General features: G+C 43.5%; 1 protein-coding gene across 1 annotated transcript in view; it reads right to left on the reverse strand.

Moving 5' to 3' along the window:
* The window catches only part of LOC124045622 (unconventional myosin-XVI-like), a 217297-nt gene that overhangs the window by 172651 nt on the left and 22457 nt on the right, over positions 1-22189 (reverse strand). The window contains 1 exon segment of the mRNA XM_046365059.1: positions 11230-11502. Within this exon segment, the coding sequence (XP_046221015.1) occupies positions 11230-11502 (273 nt within the window).

Raw genomic sequence — 22189 nt, forward strand, 5'->3', positions numbered from 1 at the left:
CAAGGGTAAACATTTCACTGCACCTTTTATGCCTAATGAAAACTGTGTGCGCACCGAATCAAACTGGACTTGATTTTATCAGTGCTAACTCAGGGAGTGAGCATTTTGGCAGCAGTGTAAATGAATGTAAATCAGGTTGTTGCTCTTTTTCCCTGTGTTTAGTGTGTTTGTCTGTGTGCTCTGTTTCATCAGGCTGTTTGACCGTGAAGAGAGAGAGGGAGAGTGTGTTTGTCTGTGTGCTTTGTTTCATCAGGCTGTTTGACCGTGAAGAGAGAGAGGGAGAGTGTGCTTGTCTGTGTGCTCTGTTTCAATCAGGCTGTTTGACCGTGAAGAGAGAGAGGGAGAGTGTGTTTGTCTGTGTGCTCTGTTTCATCAGGCTGTTTGACCGTGAAGAGAGAGAGAGGGAGAGTGTGCTTGTCTGTGTGCTCTGTTTCATCAGGCTGTTTGACCGTGAAGAGAAAGAGAGAGAGTGTTTGTCTGTGTGCTCTGTTTCAATCAGGCTGTTTGACCGTGAAGAGAGAGAGGGATAGTGTGTTTGTCTGTGTGCTCTGTTTCAATCAGGCTGTTTGACCGTGAAGAGAGAGAGGGAGAGTGTGTTTGTCTGTGTGCTCTGTTTCATCAGGCTGTTTGACCGTGAAGAGAGAGAGGGAGAGTGTGTTTGTCTGTGTGCTCTGTTTCATCAGGCTGTTTGACCGTGAAGAGAGAGAGAGGGAGAGTGTGTTTGTCTGTGTGCTCTGTTTCATCAGGCTGTTTGACCGTGAAGAGAGAGAGAGGGAGAGTGTGTTTGTCTGTGTGCTCTGTTTCATCAGGCTGTTTGACCGCAAAGAGAGAGAGAGGGGGAGAGTGTGCGAGAAAGAGAGAGAAAACAACCAGCTGTCATTTTGGGGAAAACTGAAAAACAGCTGTGGGAGACATATGTGGAGTTTCCATAGCAACCAGATGGGAGCCGTTGTGGAGAGAGGAAAAGAGAGATGGAGGGAGAGAGCGAGAGCTGGAGAGAAGAGGCGGGAGGAATAACGACAGAGGAAAGGAGAAAGAGAGACAGAAGACTGATGTTCTCTGTTTGTCCCAGACCTCCCCGACAGACTCAAGTCTTTCATCCACCCTTCTTTCCAATAAAATATGACCCTATCCTCCCTATTGGCAATATTCCACTCTTCAGCCATCCAAAAGATGACCACATACTGCTTATCATACAGTCCCTCCAGCCAAACTCTAACCAGATGCAACCAGAATGCAAACACTGAATGGAATGCAGTATGAGTCCAATGCCAACCTTGAATAGATTCCTGATGACTCAACAGAGTCTCCCTATCAGTTATAGAAGTGGAGTTGGATCAGACATATTTCTGTCGATGCCAAGTCAGACACATTCCAGAAAGGGAATCATGTTTCCACTCTGACCTTGTACTACCGCCAGACCTGGCAGAGGCACTCCGGTCTCTCTTGCATAACATGTATAAATTGCATTATGTACATGATTAGCGAGTCGCTGGTGTACAGTTAGAGTATGCTCCACTACAGCCCTGAGAGCTATGTCTACTGAGTTAATGATATACAATGGAAGCAAGTGATGCCAACATGATATCATTGATAAGCGTCAATCTGGTATGATTCTGCAAAAATACAGGCATCAAGGAACCTGCTGTGAATACATTGCATACACTATGGGCGTCTAGAGCAAAGCATCCCGGACATGCATTGCATTCAGGCAGGGAGACGTATGTAATGGATGCAGCGGGAGAACAAAAAGAGGAGTATACAGTTATACTGTAGCTTTACCTCCAGGGGGAGAGGGAGAAGGAGTATTAACTAGTCGGTGAGTGGAGGGTATGTCTAGGCCTCTTCATAAGGGGATGGAATCCAAATGCACTTGTTCAAATCCCACTCGATCCATCTCTCTCTTTCTCTCAATGTTTCTCTCTGTTCTATTCATCCCAGAACTCCATCCTTGTGAATGTATCTTCAAATGCCCCTTCAATGACATGACATACGTTCCCTATCACCTCTTTTTCACGTTCCTTACCAGTCCACCATCCATATTACGAGTTCCTATGTGTGTTCCTCTATGCCTCATCCCAACCCTCCAATATGAAACCTACTGTAAGCTCTCATCCCTGTGAATGATTCTGTCTCAGTTCTTCTTATCAGACATTCATAGTCACCACAATCCCTCGTCTTGCATGGCTGCTCTATGTTTTCCAAAAGAGCTTTGGAGTCTTCTCTCCGTTTCCATCCTTCAGGAAAAACAATATACACGGTTCTCAGACAAGACACAATCCTAAGAGCACAGACTTCCACGATGGGATCTGTGATGCAGAATAATAGGTTATCTAGAGAGATTTGGGATTTGTAATTCCACTGCATTATTTGGGGAATACTTTCTGTGAATCTCTGTGAGTAATGCTTTATGAATTCTGTTAGAGTGATTAAGCTATGCATTCATATAGCCTGTTATGCATTTTTTTAAAGGATTGTAGCAGGTATTAAATGCAGTATTATGTGTGCATAGACAGATGGATCATAAAAAGTGTTAACCAAGTTCATTCTCTCCCGAACAATCTTGAAGCATTGAAGGACATTCAGTTAGTAGTAGTCTGTTGGAACAAGCTTCCCTAGGGCTTGACATCTTAATTAAAAAATGCTACAAGATGTTCTGCAGCAGATGTAAGAATGGAATCTAAATTACATTTGTACTGAGCAAAGCTCAGTAGCAACAAATGAGTTCACAATTTTGTGCTTTCCTTATTAAAGTTTCTCTTAAGCTCCTCTTGTTTCTCAAGTAATATCTCTGGCTAAATTCTCACATTGGGTTAGATACCCCTATTACTAATCTGTTCAACCTCTCTTTCGTATCATCTGAGATTCCTAAAGATTGGAAAGCAGCCGCAGTCATACCAATCTTCAAAGGGGAAGACACACTAGACCCAAACTGTTACAGGCCTGTATCCATCCGACCAAGTGAGCAAACAGATCACTAACCATTTCAAATCCATACGTACCTTCTCATCTATGCAATCAGGTTTCCGAGCTGGTCACGGGTGCACCTCAGCCACGCTCAAGGTCCTAAACGATATCATATCCGCCATCGATAAAAGACAGCACTGTGCAACAGCACTGTGCAACTGTCTTCATCGACCTGGACAAGGCTTTTGACTCTGTCAATCACCGTATTCTTATCGGCAGACTCAACAGCTTTGGTTTCTCTAATGACTGCCTCGCCTGGTTCACTAACTACTTCTCTGATAGAGTTCAGTGTGTCAAATCGGAGGACCTGTTGTCCGGACCTCTAACAGTCTCTATGGGGGTGCCACAGGGTTCAATTCTCAGGCTGACTATTTTTTCTGTATATATCAATGATGTCGCTCTTGCTGCGGGTGAATCCTTGATCTACCTCTACGCTGTTGACACCATTCTGTATACATCTGGCCTTTCCTTGGACGCTGTGTTAACAAACCTCCAAACGAGCTTCAATGCCATACAACACTACTTCAGTGGCCTCTAACTGATCTTAAATGCAAGTAAAACAAAATGCATGCTCTTCAACCAATCGCTGCCCGCACCCGCCCGCCCGACTAGCATCACAACTCTGGACGGTTCTGACTTCTGAATATGTGGACAATTATAAAGTCTTAGGTGTCTGGTTAGACTGTAAACTCTCCTTCCAGACTTACATTAAGCATCTCCAATCCAAAATTACATCTAGAATCGGCTTCCTATTTCGCAACAAAGCATCCTTCATTCATGTTGCCAAACATACCCTTGTAAAACTGACTATCCTACCGATACTTGACTTCGGTGACGTAATTAACAAAATAGCCTCCAACACTCTACTCAGCAAATTGGATGCAGTCTATCACAGTGCCATCTGTTTTGTCACCAAAGCCTCATATACTTCCCACCACTGCGACCTTCCCACCACTGCGACCAGCCACCAAGATGACCTTGTTGGCTGGTCCTCGCTACATATTTGTCACCAAACCCACTGGCTCCAGGTCATCTATAAGTCTTTGCTAGGTAAAGCTCCACCTTATCTCAGCTCACTGGTCACGATAGCAACACCCACCCTTAGCATGCGCTCCAGCAGGTATATTTCACTGGTCATCCCTAAAGTCAACGCCTCCTTTGGCCGCCTTTCCTTCCAGTTTTCTGCTGCCAATGACTGGAACGAATTGCAAAAATCACTGAAGTTGGAGACTTATATCTCCCTCACTAACTTTAAGCGTCAGCAGTCAGAGCAACTTACCGATCTCTGCAGCCGGTACACAGCCCATCTGTAAATAGCCCATCCAACCAACTACCTACCTCATCCCATATTTGTTTTTGTTTTTCTGCTCTTTTGCAGTCCAGTATTTCTACTTGCACATCCTCATCTGCAATTACAGTATATCACTCCAGTGTAATTTGCTAAATTGTAATTACCTCGCCACTATTGGTCTATTTATTGCCTTATCTCCTTACTTCATTTGCACACACTGTATACAGATTTTTCTATTGTGTTATTGACTGTACGTTTGTTTATCTAATGTGTAACTCTGTGTTGTTGTTTTTGCCGCACTGCTTTGCTTTATCTTAGCCAGGTCGCAGGTGTAAATTAGAACTTGTTCTCAACTGGCTACCTGATTAAATAAAGGCGAAATAAATAAATACAATGTAAAACATTGTTCAGTTCCCCTATTTGGTGGACAAAGGCCACAATAATCACAAAGAGTCAGTTATTGTGTCCAGATTTCTGGTTTCTCTCTCTTTCTCACTCCTTCGTTCAATCAACGCAGAGGATTTGGCACGGTGTCACAGCATGACATCTACCTTCCACTGCAAAAGCCCCTGGGAAAGGGATTGATGTGTGATGCAGACAACGAGCTTCTAGCTCTGACAGATAGATAACTGTACCAGAGCTGTATGGGAGTGAGGACGATCTTCAACACGGACACTATCAAGCTTGCTATACTGAACCCGATCAGATAGGATCAGTGATCACGCTTTGGGTATAGGCATGCAATTAGCTTGACTGTGTATTTAGACATCTTGACAAAGGTGTGTGTGTGTGTGTGTGTGTGTGTGTGTGTGTGTGTGTGTGTGTGTGTGTGTGTGTGTGTGTGTGTGTGTGTGTGTGTGTGTGTGTGTGTGTGTGTGTGTGTGTGTGTGTGTGTGTGTGTGTGTGTGTGTGTGTGTGTGTGTGTGTGTGTGTGCATGCATATGTGTAAGCGTGGTGCTAAAGGCTGAGGTGAGGAAGAGATGTAACAATGACAGCAGAGGCCATTAGTGCTTTAGACAGACAGACAGACAGACAGACAGACAGACAGACAGACAGACAGACAGACAGACAGACAGACAGACAGACAGACAGACAGACAGACAGACAGACAGACAGACAGACAGACAGACAGACAGACAGACAGACAGACAGACAGACAGACAGACAGACAGACAGACAGACAGACAGACAGACAGACAGACAGACAGACAGACAGACAGACAGACAGACAGACAGACAGACAGACAGACAGACAGACAGACAGACAGACAGACAGACAGACAGACAGACAGACAGACAGGGTGTTACTGGTGCTAGGCTATTCACTGTCTGTCTGTCTGATCTATATGTGCTGATCAATAGAGGACAGACTCAAGAGGAGGAAGCGAGTAGGGAGAGGGAAGGAGGAGAAAGGGTGATTTTCCTACATGTAATTACACTTGTCTTCAGTGACAGGAGGTCTCAGTTGATTGTGTAATGTATGCACGACAGGGCACCCAATCACTGATACTGATGCTACTCTACAGTATTTTAGTACAAACAGGGCGTTTCATAGTCAAAGAGAATCTCAACCGTTATCATTCTCTGATTTGATATATTATGAAATCTAAATCACAACACAAGTCACATGATCATATCATGATGCATAGTAATCTGATATTAAAACACCCACTACTTTGGTTAAATGCAGAGTAATAATGGACAGATGCTAATATTAAACAGGTTTCCTAGGCATTGAAACACAGAACTATATTATGATTATCAGGTTATCAAACAGCTGTGAACTGCAACTGGACAGAGAGCCACTCTGTCACACTCAAGTAATATCTCTCTCTACCAGACCCCTAACCTCATATAAGAGAATAAAAAATATTCATATACAGTAGACTCAATCTCATCAAACATATGATTTTGCAGGGAACGTAACATCTAATATCACCTCAATAACACAGCTACTGTATATACCAATCATTCCCCAGTGTGGAACATTCCATATCATCATTCTGGAATGGTATTGTGAATTGATTTTGGATTCCACGCCTCTTGAAGAGAACAGATGCTCCGGTCACAGCCGTGCCTCCCACTGATGAAGTTAAGAGATTACTTTAGAAAGGCAATTTCACCAAATGTCACTACCAATGCAAGTCCCAGTTTACATATGGCAGGGAGGAATCGAGCTGAAAAAGGTTCAGGTCTCTCATTCTCTCTTTTTCCCCCATTCACCATATCCCTCCCTGCCTGTTTTTTTCTTTGATTCTCACTTTCGACTTTTTTTTATGACATAGCCCTCTATCCGCTCCTTTCAATCTCTTTACCCATCTCCACATCTCTGTCACTCTCTATTTTCCTCTCTGCTTCCATCTTATTTCCTGCCAGTGATTTCTGATAAGATAAGTGTGTGTGTGTGCATCTCTTATTACTAGCCTGCCTCGTCAGCAGAGTGTTTATAATTTATCTGCGAATCTGTGTCCAAAGCCAACTCCATACTGACAAAGGTGAATTAGGATCGACACACAGACGGAGAGAGAAAGAGAGAGATAGAGAGAGAGAGAGATGCCAAACATTCTTTAAATGATAATGAGTCATGATGGTACAAGGTGTTGTTTTCTCGTCTGGAATGGTTCATATCCATTATTGTATCAATCAAAGAACAAATGAAATGAAAACATATAAATAATTACAGAGGAAGGTTTGGTACCATGTTGAATACTGTAACACAACTAATACAGAAGACGTTCATACCACAGACATTCCACAGTCATCCAGAATAATATCCCCATGCCTCGCTATAGCTAGATAAACGTTTGGACACAGTCTATCACTGTCAGTTCATAGCTTTACACTTCAATGAGAGATTCACCACCAGATAAGGCCTTCACAAGATAAAGCAAAGCAGAAAACCAAATCTGCTACATACATCTTTGAGGGTGGTATTTCCTCCATCATCTCCAGAACAGAGGAGCTGATCTCATCACTAATAACAACGGGCTGAGATGAGATCCCTGTGGAATACTAAGCATTGATTTTCCTTCCACACATCCTCATGTTCTGCGCTGAGTCCGGTTTTCCAGGGTTTGGGGATCTTGGTACAGGCAGAACCAACCCCAATTCCCACCCCGTCCCCCTAAATTACCCCCCTTTCACCCCAGATGGACCCCTAGGCCTCTCAACATGGAGTGTATTTACACATTTCCTCCTCTCAAAAATGATTAAGGATTTTGCTGTGAATACAATTCCAGAAATGTTCCCACATATCTCCTGGGATAAAGGAGGCCTGAGGCGACCATGTTTCCTACATGGATTTGGAATGGAGTGGGATTGAGTCAGAAACATGCTGTGGAGCATTACTGTATTTTCCCACACAGTAATTGGCACAGACGTACACATACACAGAGACACAGAAACTGACATTGCCTACAAATAACATTACACACAAAGAGACATAGAAACAGTCAACACGCCAAAGATCAGGGTTGGGGAGTAACTGATTACACGTAATCTGATTACAAAAAAACTATAAATGTAATCGCTTACTCTACCAGCAAAGATATTGTATCAGATTACAGATACTTTTAAAAACGACATGATTACTTCTTGGATTAGTCTTAAATTCAGAAAGGATGTTAGTGAAACAAATACATTGAGACCTTTCTGCTTTCTCAAAATGTTAACGATTTTTTATTAGTGAGCCTGAGACCACTATGATGACACACCAAATGTGTATAAAGAATTATTGTTGTCTTCTTCTGCATTTTAAGGGAAAATTCATTAGAAAGTAACTGAAAGTAATCAGATTACAGTAATCCAAAAGACACATTACTGACTACAATTTTAGATAGTTAACTATGGGATCATCAAAGCAACAAATCAGTAATAGCAGGAATGAAAAGAAGGGAATTCAGTCCGATGGTGTGAAATGAGACTTATCATCATGTCTCCATCTACACGGTATCATGCCTATGGAACATCAAATCTGCAGGACAACATCTTATCCAACAACATCTGGTCCAACAACATCTTGTCCAACAACATCTTTTCCAAAAACATCTTTTCCAAAAACATCTTATCCAAAAACATCTTATCCAACAACATCTGGTCCAACAACATCTGGTCCAACAACATCTTGTCCAACAACATCTTTTCCAAAAACATCTTTTCCAAAAACATCTTATCCAAAAACATCTTTTCCAAAAACATCTTATCCAAAAACATCTTATCCAAAAACATCTTATCCAACAACATCTGGTCCAACAACATCTTGTCCAACAACATCTTTTCCAAAAACATCTTTTCCAAAAACATCTTATCCAAAAACATCTTATCCAACAACATCTGGTCCAACAACATCTGGTCCAACAACATCTTGTCCAACAACATCTTTTCCAAAAACATCTTTTCCAAAAACATCTTATCCAAAAACATCTTTTCCAAAAACATCTTATCCAAAAACATCTTATCCAGCAACATCTTGTTCAGCATAGCCTTGACAGTTCCAAGTCTAGTTAATCAGACCAATGGTTGGCAGCTGATTTTACCCACCATACCAAAAGCCAGTGGCAGTAAGAGTCTTGTGCCAGTCCTGTACCATGCTGTTGCATGGGTGGTGATTAGGATTTCTACTCAGGGGTAAACAGTGGCGATTCATGCCCGGCCAAAGGACCAGGTTTTAGTCAGGCAGTTGCATGGGTACACCAGCTGCTCTCAAGTACCCCAGCTGAAGATCATTGGCAGACCAAAGGGGGGAGATTAGCATAGTGACCTGCAATGGCTGCTGGGTGGTCTGACAGATACACACAGGCAGCTGGGCAAACGGCTGGCAAACAAGAGCATGGGTGGCGAGAAAGATAAGGAAGGGATGGATGGAGAGAGAAAGAGAGCGAGAGAGAGAGAGAAAGGGAGAAAAAGGGAGAAAAGGGAGAAAGACAGACAGAGAAGAAAAAAGGGAAGGGAGGTAGAGAGAGAGAGAGAGAGAGAGAGAGAGAGAGAGAGAGAGAGAGAGAGAGAGAGAGAGAGAGAGAGAGAGAGAGAGAGAGAGAGAGAGAGGGAGAAGAGAAGAGGCAATAGTGAGATAAATACATGTCTATTGTAAAAAGACTCATAGAGTAGTAGTGATACTTTATGAAGACATAGAGTATGTTTGACTGCAGCTCTGTGTGTATGGGACTGTGGCATTAAGGGTAGAGTCCCTCAGATCCCTGCCTGGGGCAATAGATGATTTAGAGCCAGGCTCACAAGAGCTCTCTCTCTCTCCCCTCTGAGGTCTAGGTAGAATCCCTAATGAGGAATCTCTCAGTTGATAGAATAGGGAGGTGTGCACGCACGCACACACACACACACACACACACACACACACACACACACACACACACACACACACACACACACACACACACACACACACACACACACACACACACACACACACACACACACACACACACACACACACACACACACACACACACACACACACACAATCTGGTCAGCAGTCCTGGGGATAGTCAGAATAGCTGACGATGGTTGACTTAATATCACCTGCTCCATCGCACATAATGGGAGAAATCTCTGAGCTCTGTAATCGTTGTGCTGACCTGCACAACCCCTTCTGTATTAGATTACTTCTGCTTGTCTCCCAAGAGCTGCATTTCACTCTGAATATTAGCTAGGTGTGTTTTTATGAATAAGTGTGTGTGTGTGTTTGTGTGTGTGACAGAGTTAGAGAGTTTGTGTCATGACTAGCATGTAATCAGTTTGAAGAATGAGCTAATACTGCAAAGCTAATGGCCACTCCTCACCCTTGCCACATCCATTTGTCTTTTCCCAACTGCTGCACTAACACGCACACACGCACACACGCACGCACGCACACACACACGCACACACGCACACACACACACACACACACACACACACACACACACACACACACACACACACACACACACACACACACACACACACACACACACACACACACACACACACACACACACTAAGCAGAATACTGATTAGCAGCTGAAACTCTGGAGAGGGAAAGAAGAGTGAATATTGAAGGATGAACAGAATACAAAGAGAGGAAGGGAGAAGAATAAGGACAAGAGAGCGAGAGATAGAGAGAGGCTTTTTTTATCGCTCCGTGGGAGGCACTGACTAAATGTCTTCTGTTCACTTTCAACTGAGACCCACTTCGGGATGCTGATAATGTTTTGAGGTCTGTTGCATTACTATAGGTCTGTAGGGATGGGTGTGGAGAGGGTAAACCCAAAACATGTGGACTAGGTCTGTTGCGTTACTATAGGTCTGTAGGGATGGGTGTGGAGAGGGTAAACCCAAAACATGTGGACTAGGTCTGTAGGGTTACTATAGGTCTGTAGGGATGGGTATGGAGAGGGTAAACAGACTAGGTCTGTGCACGCCAGTGTACACATGTCCGTATATGTGTGTGAGTGATTTGAAAGGGACTCATATGGTCCACAGACATGCAGAGAATGATGTAAGTGCTGTAAGAGTAGAGCTCATGGTCGGCAGGGTAGCCTAGTGGTTAGAGCGTTGGACTAGTAACCAGAGGGTTGCAAGTTCAAACCCCCAAGCTGACAAACCTGATCTGTCGTTCTGTTCCTGAACAGGCAGTTAACCCACTGTTCCTAGGCCGTCAATGAAAATAAGAATTTGTTCTTAACTGACTTGGGTAAAAGGTAAAAAATAAAATGTATGCCACTCAGTACACACTGAACACTTCCCACTGCCTATTCTGATTGAACTGACTCAAAGCTAATAAAACTGTCAGAAGTCAATAGCTCAAATTAAGTGCTACTGAACTCAGCTATGATGCCATCAGTTTGTGAATTTAATCTAAGGAAGTTTTGCAAAAATATAGCCATTACACTCTGGAAATACTAGCATCAACATACTCTTTATCTGTATAGCTACCCCCCATACAGACATGCAGGCAGACATAGGTAAACACAAACCTTCTTTGTCGTCGTGGCGTACGATGGCGTCCTGTATGATGTCACCGAGGCTGAAGCGAATGCTGTGTCTCTTCATGTGGCTGGTAGGCGGGGTGTTTACCTTGACTCCTCCTCCCAGTTTCTGCAAGGTCTTCTCCCGCTCATAGTACTCCCTGATTTGGTCACAGCGCATCCTCCTGACCAGACGCTGGCGCTGGCCAAACGGGAGAGACTCCAGCAGACACTGGTCGATCTCCATGTTCTGACGAAACACGTTACATAGCTGAAAACAACCTGCAGAGGGAGGGAGGGGGGGTAGAGAAGGGAGGGAGGGAGGGAGGTAGAGAAGGGAAAAGGAGAGAGAAATACATTAATCTGTCTCAACAGTTTATACAAGTTGAAAATAGAGTGATGTTAAACATAGTAAAACAGCTAGTGTGTGTGTGTGTGTGTGTGTGTGTGTGTGTGTGTGTGTGTGTGTGTGTGTGTGTGTGTGTGTGTGTGTGTGTGTGTGTGTGTGTGTGTGTGTGTGTGTGTGTGTGTGTGTGTGTGTGTGTGTGTGTGTGTGTGTGTGTGTGTGTGTAACACACAGACACTGCTGTTAGATACAGTAAATAACTCGAACCACTTCATGTTTATTTAAATATAGTCTGACACTGAGCGAATAGGACAACATTTGGATGATAAAGTACACCAGTGCTGTCTGTTTCACCTACAAGCCTTTAGTGTGTGTGTTTATAATGGACTACACTGGGATGATAAAGTACACCAGTGCTGTCTGTTTCACCTACACGCCTTTAGTGTGTATGTGCGTGTTTATAATGGACTACACTGGGATGATAAAGTATCCCAGTGCTGTCTGTTTCACCTACAAGCCTTTAGTGTGTGTGTTTATAATGGACTACACTGGGATGATAAAGTACACCAGTGCTGTCTGTTTCACCTACAAGCCTTTAGTGTGTGTGTTTATAATGGACTACACTGGGATGATAAAGTACACCAGTGCTGTCTGTTTCACCTACAAGCCTTTAGTGTGTGTGTTTATAATGGACTACACTGGGATGATAAAGTACACCAGTGCTGTCTGTTTCACCTACAAGCCTTTAGTGTGTGTGTGTGTTTATAATGGACTACACTGGGATAATAAAGTACACCAGTGCTGTCTGTTTCCCCTACAAGCCTTTAGTGTGTGTGTTTATAATGGACTACACTGGGATGATAAAGTACACCAGTGCTGTCTGTTTCACCTACATTTACATTACATTTACATTTAAGTCATTTAGCAGACGCTCTTATCCAGAGCGACTTACAAATTGGTGCATTCACCTTATGACATCCAGTAGAACAGTCACTTTACAATAGTGCATCTAAATCTTAAAAAATCACCTACAAGCCTTTTGTGTGTGTGTTTATAATGGACTACACTGGGATGATAAAGTACACCAGTGCTGTCTGTTTCACCTACATTTACATTACATTTACATTTAAGTCATTTAGCAGACGCTCTTATCCAGAGCGACTTACAAATTGGTGCATTCACCTTATGACATCCAGTAGAACAGTCACTTTACAATAGTGCATCTAAATCTTAAAAAATCACCTACAAGCCTTTTGTGTGTGTGTTTATAATGGACTACACTGGGATGATAAAGTACACCAGTGCTGTCTGTTTCACCTACAAGCCTTTAGTGTGTGTGTTTATAATGGACTACACTTGTACTGCCTTTATCCTCTGGGTGTTTTGAAAAAACCCCACACTGTTTTGTGTCTTCTCTCCTGCATCCCAACGGCTGTAGTGAATATCATAACTTAGCATGTTGCCTGTCCCAGTGGAAGAGAGCCAGTTGTTCTGCTCACTATCCAGTCGCTGAACCTATTATTGTCTGTCTGCCTATTACTGCAGCAGCACAGCTAAACCTCAGTGACTGCAGTGGAATGGATCACGACACATCAGGACCAAACCATGCTTATTTAAGAAGGTAGTTCCAGACTTATAAAATGGTAAATGTGCATTGCATTGTTCAGTGATGAAGGCTGAAAATCAGACCAACCAGAAGTAAAGTTGCAATTCATAGGCAATCAGAGACCATGATGCTTCCAAGCGCATAAAAAAGTCATCAGAAGGAATTGAATTCCAGGCAATCTTGTTACCCAAAGTCTGCCCCCGGATGCAATACAGAAAGTTTTCAATGATGTGGTGATTGTGTGTGTGTGTGTGTGTGTGTGTGTGTGTGTGTGTGTGTGTGTGTGTGTGTGTGTGTGTGTGTGTGTGTGTGTGTGTGTGTGTGTGTGTGTGTGTGTGTGTGTGTGTGTGTGTGTGTGTGTGTGTGTGTGTGTGTGTGTGTGTGTGTGTGTGTGTGTGTGTGTGTGTGTGTTAGACGGAGACAAAGACAGCAGTGATTAGTGCAGTAATTCAGGTCACTGCTAGACCACAGGGGAGGGAAACAGAACTTTGGAAAGGCTGCCTTTGCAGATAAAGTAGACAGTTACATTTTTCTCACATACTCCTCTTCTATTCATGTCTGCTTGTCTAGCTGTCTGTTTGTCTAACTGCCTGTATGTCTGCTTGTCTAACAGTCTGCTAGTTAACTGTCTGCTAGTCTAACTGTCTGCTTGTCTAACTGTCTGCTAGTCTAACTGTCTGCTAGTCTAACTGTCTGTTTGTCTAACTGTCTGTTTGTCTGACTGTCTGCTTGTCTAACTGTCAGCTTGTCTAACTCTCAGCTTGTCTAACTGTCTGCTAGTCTAACTGTCTGCTAGTCTGTCTGCTTGTCTAACTGTCTGCTAGTCTAACTGTCTGCTTGTCTAACTGTCTGCTAGTCTAACTGTCTGCTAGTCTAACTGTCTGCTTGTCTAACTGTCTGCTAGTCTAACTGTCTGCTTGTCTAACTGTCTGTTTGTCTAACTGTGTTTGTCTGCTTGTATGCTTGTCTAACTGTCTGCTTGTCTAACTGTCTGTTTGTCTAACTGTGTTTGTCTGCTTGTCTGTTTGTCTAACTGTCTGTTTGTCTAACTGTCTGCTAGTCTAACTGTATGCTTGTCTAACTGTCTGCTTGTCTAACTGTCTGTTTGTCTAACTGTGTTTGTCTGCTTGTCTAACTGTCTGCTTGTCTAACTGTCTGTTTGTCTAACTGTCTGCTAGTCTAACTGTCTGCTTGTCTAACTGTCTGTTTGTCTAACTGTCTGCTTGTCTAACTGTCTGTTTGTCTAACTGTCTGCTAGTCTAACTGTCTGCTTGTCTAACTGTCTGTTTGTCTAACTGTCTGCTAGTCTAACTGTATGCTTGTCTAACTGTCTGCTTGTCTAACTGTCTGTTTGTCTAACTGTGTTTGTCTGCTTGTCTAACTGTCTGCTTGTCTAACTGTCTGCTAGTCTAACTGTCTGCTTGTCTAACTGTCTGCTTGTCTAACTGTCTGTTTGTCTAACTGTGTTTGTCTGCTTGTATGCTTGTCTAACTGTCTAACTGTCTGTTTGTCTAACTGTGTTTGTCTAACAGTCTGCTTGTCTAACTGTCAGCTTGTCTAACTGTCTGCTAGCCTAACGGTCTGTTTGTCTAACTGTCTGTTTGTCAGACTGTCTGCTAGTCTAACTGTCTGCTAGTCTAACTGTCTGCTTGTCTAACTGTCTGTTTGTCTAACTGTCTGTTTGTCTAACTCTCTGCTAGTCTAACTCTCTGCTAGCCTAACTGTCTGTTTGTCTAACTGTCTGTTTGTCTGCTTGTCTGTTTGTCTAACTGTCTGTTTGTCTAACTCTCTGCTAGTCTAACTCTCTGCTAGCCTAACTGTCTGTTTGTCTAACTGTCTGTTTGTCCGACTGTCTGCTTGTCTAACTGTCAGCTTGTCTAACTGTCTGCTAGTCTAACTGTCTGCTAGTCTAACTGTCTGCTAGTCTAACTGTCTGCCTTATTTCCCTCTGCTTTTAACCCACTCTAATTCTCTTTTTCAGGTTATCTTCCTCCTCATCCCTCTCTCCTTTCCTCCTCGCCCTCACTCTGTCACTTTGCCTGTCTGACTGTCTTTCGCAGTCTCTTTACTTTTAAGCCCTCTCCACATCACTTTCACTTGGTCTTTAACCTCCTCGTCTTCCTCTTCCTCTTGTCTGCTCCATAACTATCTGCCTGTCTGTCTTCCTCTCACCCCTGTAATCTAATCCCTCCCTCCCTCCCTCCCTCCGCGTGTGTGATTCAGTAGACTGGTGCAGCAGGCTGCTGGCGAGGTTTAAACCACTGACAGTGGGATGCCTTTGAAGTACTGCAGCCTTTTTTAATGGCCCATCTCTCTCGCTTTCTCTTGTCTCTCCCTTAATTTCTCTTTTCTCTCCTCTCTGCCTGTTACGCTTTTTAAAGAGGAGCAGGAATCACTGCAGTTCATTTTGTCATGCAGCTATGGAAATAAGAGCTGCGTTGTCTGAGTGTGTCAGCGTGTGTGTTTGTGTCTGGCCTCTGACGCTGTTCACATTATAATCTCTTCAGAGACCCATAAGCACCTACACAGACCTGAACATACACACATGCCCAAAAGAGACATTTATAACCACAGCAGACACGGCACAGAAATTGAGAGGTGTTTATCCCCCAGCATGTTTTCTCTACTTGAAACAATGTTTATGTGAATCTGTATGCGCTGTAGATCCTTATCAGGCTGATGAGTGATGTTACTGTGTCTTTAACTGCTTTTGCAATTGGATAATCATCTGCACACTCAACCACACACCTGCCTGCCTCCCAGACAGTAGGGCCAAAATGCCCGTATGTTATCTGCCTGGGCTGACAACATGAAAAGTGATCTTTGAGACAATGGGGAAGGGATTAGAATATTGTTGAAACCAGGTGTCTGCCTCAACATTTTCAGTTAGGGAAACTGCCTCGGGTTTGTACTGGTCTACACACACAGGCTCGTACTTTCACACGCATGCATATACACACAAACACGCACATGATTGTGCACACGTTTGAGCGCGCTCTACCAGTGTGTTCCCTCTCTGCTCTCGCTCCCTTTTTCACCCATTTCTCTGCTATATGTCCTCCTTCTCCTTTGACTTTCTCTTACCCCCTCTATTTCCTTCCTCTCTTCATCCTCTTCTCCCTCCTGACCCTGATCTCTGGGCTCTGATAAGCCAGGATGCAGATTAAAGACACTTTAGAATTGCTGCAGTGAAGTAAGCTGCTCCCAGGCGCAGAAACCAATTACCCTATTAAACCTGCTCTGTGTGCCCAGCCCTGTGTCAGTACACACACCACCATCCCCACTATACCATTCACTACTATTTAGCTTGTACAGCCTCTTATGAAGATGACTAGGCAGAGTTAGAGAGACAATACACCGTGATAACTATGAAACTAGTGACACTGCCCGCCTTTTCCCCTCCCCCTCACCCATTCCCCAAACACGACTCTCTCCAAAGTCTACTGTCACCCCTGATAGACCTGGGCGAAATGGACAAAAATCCATGTTGCGATAAATAGAACGATCGTTTTATAACATTAATGTGCACAACTGTTATTATATTCTCCTTTAAACTACTACTACTGGTTTGATGGTTGTATTCAACAACTGTCCCATTGACAATCACACATATTAGCAAACATATTTTATTTAATAATAATAATAATATATGCCATTTAGCAGACGCTTTTATCCAAAGCGACTTACAGTCATGTGTGCATACATTCTACGTATGGGTGGTCCCGGGGATCGAACCCACTACCCTGGCGTTACAAGATTTCTCTAGTACAGGCTACTTATCATAATGAACGAAATGAGCAAAATGCCTGTGGTAAGTAAACGGTATGGTTGGCGTCGATCATTTGCGGTTTATCGTCCCAGCTCTAGCCCCTGAGTCTTGGAAGATTTTGAAAAGAAATGCAGCCAACCACTGTCGTGACAAGAGGAGGAGTACATTCTTCTCAGGACACACCCGCACAAGTGCTGCAGCTGGCGGAGCACATGTACTGTACATTACACAAGCATATACACTACAGCCCTTCAGTTCAAATGACACATAGCCTAATTCAAAGCCAAGCCCCAACCAGAGGAGGCTAGCTCCTACCCTTTACTGACAGGCACAGAGGTCAGCCATCTGGACTGGATTAGCTAGCTAGTTTTTACAGCTGGCCCAGTCTGACAGTAGATTGTCTATAGAGCATAGCTGGGTATATCTGTGTCTATAGCTGGTTATAAAACTGGTTGTTTGCATCCTGCATGCTGATTGGACAAGCAGAATTCCCAGCCATGCTGATTGGACAAGCAGAATTCCCAGCCATGCTGATTGGACAAGCAGAATTCCCAGCCATGCTGTATCGGCCGTCACAGACACACTATGCCTGCTAACGGTTCCATCTGAAAGGGATCACTGTGCCTCCATAAGAATATCATGCTCATGTTGTTGAATCATTTCTTCTACTCAACTAGCACATTATTTCCCCTCGCTTCCAGCATAGCATTTAGTTTGGTACCCTTGGTGTTAAATATAAGCCTCGATGTCTGCCAATGTTTCACTTTTGAATTTAGATCTCTGTAGTACCATACATAGAGTGAACGGTGCCCAGACGAGACAACTTTTACTGAGCCAGTCAAATCAAGCACCAATGGCAATAGAAAAACATATAAAACTAACAAAAATGCAGCTAGTGTACTGTCAATCCAAAGTTGGCTAACTAGCTAGCAACAAGAACCTTGCCTGCGTAGAAACCATTTTGTTTAGAACGGATGGCCAGTCCCTTTGCATAGCAACTATGCAAAAATAATTCAAGACTGGGTCTTGTCTGTGGCAACATGGCCAAAAGAACTAACAACCAGATTTTTGTCCAGACTATATCTTCTGGTGGAATAATTCAATTGTATGAATTGACTTATTTTCATTGAAATAAAATTCATGAAAATATGTAATTCATTGCTGTTTTAATATGTTGGTGACAGTTTTATAAAAGCAATGAGGCAGTGCTCCCGCGTCGGGCCAAACAGCGCCATTTACCTGTGACTGTATTCATGATACAGCACGGCCTCTTGTGCATTATTGCTTAAGTATATATGTGTCTATAGACTATAGATGGGTATATCTGTCCTAGGACTGGCTGACTCAAAGTGACTTAAACTGAGAGTTCCATCCAGGGACACAGGAAACAAAGGATAATTACCACTGCTTGGTATAGACTGCGGCACAACTGAGAACAATCACACATTGGCACCCTGAGAGACTGCGTATTAGAGGGATGAGAGGGGGGCTGTATATGACAGACAGAGGGAAGGAATAGAAAGGAGGAGAGAGGGAGAAAAAGAGGGAAGGCGATTCAGGCAGTGGAATAAATACAGAGTAGTAAGAGACAGTGTGAGAGTGGGTCAGTGGAAGTAGAGCAAAGTCACTAGTTTAATGGTTTGCGTGTGTGCGTGCCAACTATAACAAACACAGCATGGGAGGATATGAACCTGGAGTTGAACTCAAAATGCGTTCAGCTATAGTACCTCTCTCTCTCTCTCTCTCTCTCTCTCTCTCTCTCTCTCTCTCTCTCTCTCTCTCTCTCTCTCTCTCTCTCTCTCTCTCTCTCTCTCTCTCTCTCTCTCTCTCTCTCTCTCTCTCTCTCTCTCTCTCTCTCTCTCTCTCTCTCTCTCTCTCTCTCTCTCTCTCTCTCTCTCTCTCTCTCTCTCTCTCTCTCTCAGGCCTACTGTAAACTAAAAGGGAAAATCTTAATGAAACAAATAGGTTGCGCCCACCAATGAGGTTCTCTCCTCTGACATAATTGTTCCATCACAAATGTTGTCAAAGCCCAAGGGACTGTTCATTTGAAGACTTCATCAATCCTTTTGAAAACCAACCAGAAAGAGAAAGGGGTGCTTCCCATGGTTCTGAAAGCATCAGACCTAGAACTCTCTCCCCCACACACATCTCTCTCTCTCACCCAAACAACTCTCTCTCACCCACACAACTCTCTCTCTCTCTCTCTCTCTCTCTCTCTCTCTCTCTCACCCACACAACTCTCTCTCTCTCTCTCTCTCACCCACACAACAATCTCTCCCCCACACACATCTCTCTCTCTCCCTCACACTCCTCTCCCCCACACACCTCTCTCTCAACTAAATTCAATGCAATTCCATTTAAGGGCTTTATTGGCATGGGAAACATGTGTTAACATTGCCAAAGCAAGTGAAGTAGATAATAAACAAAAGTGAAATAAACAATAACAATTTACTGTAAACATTACTTGCAGAAGTTACAAAATAATAAAGACATTTCAAATGTCATATTAAGTCTAATCTACAGTGTTGTAACGATGTACAAAGTAAAAAAGTTTTTAAAAAGTAAAAAAGTGACAATAAATCAATATAAATACGAGTTGTATTTACAGTGGTGTTTGTTATTCACTGGATGCCCTTTTCTTGAGGCAACAGATCAAAAATCTTGCTGCTGTGACGGCACACTGTGGTGTTTCACCCAGTAGATATGAGAGTTTATCAAAAATTATTTGTGGATCTGTCTAATCTGAGGGAAATATGTGTCTCTAATATGGTCATACATTTGGCAGGAGGGTAGGAAGTGCAGCTTCTCTCTCTCGCTCTCCCCCCCTCCCTCTCCCTGTGCTGTTTTCAGCTGTGATAGCTTTATTGCAGACTCAGGGAGACATCATAACTGACTTCATGGAGGAGGGACACAGGACTGATGAGTCTTCCTTCCGGATTCTTAACTCACAGCGACACACACACAAGATTGTCACTCTAGCCATGAGCAATAACACACACACACACACACACACACACACACACACACACACACACACACACACACACACACACACACACACACACACACACACACACACACACACACACACACACACACACACACACACACACACACACACACACACCTCTACCAAAATACTTGATTTGCCACCAGCAGACTGTATTTAACTGCATTGTCAGCGTTATAAATCAGGCATCATAATCAGCCAGACAGAGGCACAGCAACATTGTCTGGCCATAAACACACGTTATATGACACATATCACACACGTGTCACTTCTGACATGTCACCCATAAAGTCTTACCTCAGACTGATCCAACTGAGCAGTCTAGCCTCTCGAAATGTGATGCTAATGCAAAACCATATTCTTCATATCCGCTGAGCAAGACAATAAAGATGAAGTCAACGGGAGAGGGAGTGTGAGAGTGAGTGAGTGACAGACAGGAAAGGTCAAAGACACCAAGAGGGACCGGCAGAGGTCAGGATGGAGATATAGGGAAGAGGGAGAAAGTAGGAGGGAGGTAGGGAGTAGGAGGGAGGGAGGGAGGGAGAGAGAGAGCAGGGAGAGAGATATACTGTAGATGTCATGCTTGAGAAGCTCCTGCTTTCCCATCTCCTGGCTGTCAGATGTTGATTTACAGAGGAATATCCCTCATAGGCTCTAGTTATTAACACTGACAGCACTGCACTGGGCTGTGAATTAGCCCGCAGCATCCACATAGACATACATGTACAGTATATACTGTACACACTCGTAAAATACCGTACATTTGTTTTACAGCACGCTATAATAACTTTCGGTAATTTGAACAGTAAAATACTGTAAAATGCACAGTAAAATGCTTTGAATGTATCAATAATGGTGCATTGTGGGAAACTCTTGTGGGCGAGGAGAGAGTTTCTGGCTCATTAACATGTTTTATGGGTGCCATGCAAGAGGCTATTGTCACAACTTCCTCCGAAGTCGGTTCCTCTCCTTGTTCGGGCGGCGTTCGGCGGTCGACGCCGCCGGTCTTCTAGCCATCGCCGATCCACCTTTCATTTTCCATTTGTTTTGTCTTGTTTTCCCACACACCCAGTTTACATTCCCTCGCTACTTGTCGTGTATTTAACCCTCTGTTCCCCCCCCCATGTCTGTGTGTGAAATGGTTTGTTGTAAAGTGCGTGTGCACTCTGACTGGTTCGCGATGGACTCTGACTGGTTCGCGATGGACTCTGACTGGTTCGCGACGGACTCTGACTGGTTCGCGATGGACTCTGACTGGTTCGCGATGGACTCTGACTGGTTCGCGATGGACTCTGACTGGTTCGCGACGGACTCTGACTGGTTCGCGACGGACTCTGACTGGTTCGCGACGGACTCTGACTGGTTCGCGACGGACTCTGACTGGTTCGCGATGGACTCTGACTGGTTCGCGATGGACTCTGACTGGTTCGCGATGGACTCTGACTGGTTCGCGATGGACTCTGACTGCGACAGGTTATTTTGTACCCATATTTTGTTGTCCGTTTTTTTGACCCAGTTCTGCTCTCCTGCGCCTGACTTCCCTGAAGCCTGTCACGCACCCCTTAGAGCTATTTTGTTGCACCAGTGAGTGAGAATGGTGTACCCCACAGAATACCGTAATATATTATAATTTAGGAATTTTACAAACCTTGTCCTGAAACTCTGCAGTAACTTACTGGCCAATTGCTGTTAGTAATTTACAGTAATTCATAATACGTGTACCATACTGGACTTTTCTCTTGTTAGAGGCTGTATTTATTGCACCCATTAGTGAGTGCTGTACCAATTTAAGTTATATGTGGTAGTAGTTCCTATTAATTGAATGCATATAGGGAATAGATCAGACATTTTAATGGTTTAGTGAGTGTTCACCCATGTCCATTTGATCTGTTTTGCCCTGTAATCACAACCAGTTTGGAAGCCTTTGTTTAGGCCTCAAGTGATTTAAAACACCTAGTATTCATTAATATGCTGTAATATGCAAATGACTTACAGTCAACCTGCTTGCTCTAATCCCCTGTAATTACAGTAAAATACTGTGGAAATAATTTTCTTAAAGTTGAATAGCGACGTTACGTTAGATAACGGAGCGCCAAGGTGTCGAAATCACTAAGCAGCTAAATTCAAAGTAGTGTACTGATGTGTGTATCACTTTATCAGAAGTACGTCATCAACGATGTCCAAAGGTTTGTGTGATCACGTGCTTTTTCAAACCGTGTGTTGCAAAATGCAAGATTT

Source organism: Oncorhynchus gorbuscha, linkage group LG01, assembly GCF_021184085.1.
Source record: "Oncorhynchus gorbuscha isolate QuinsamMale2020 ecotype Even-year linkage group LG01, OgorEven_v1.0, whole genome shotgun sequence".
NCBI classification, from domain to species: Eukaryota; Metazoa; Chordata; class Actinopteri; order Salmoniformes; family Salmonidae; genus Oncorhynchus; species Oncorhynchus gorbuscha.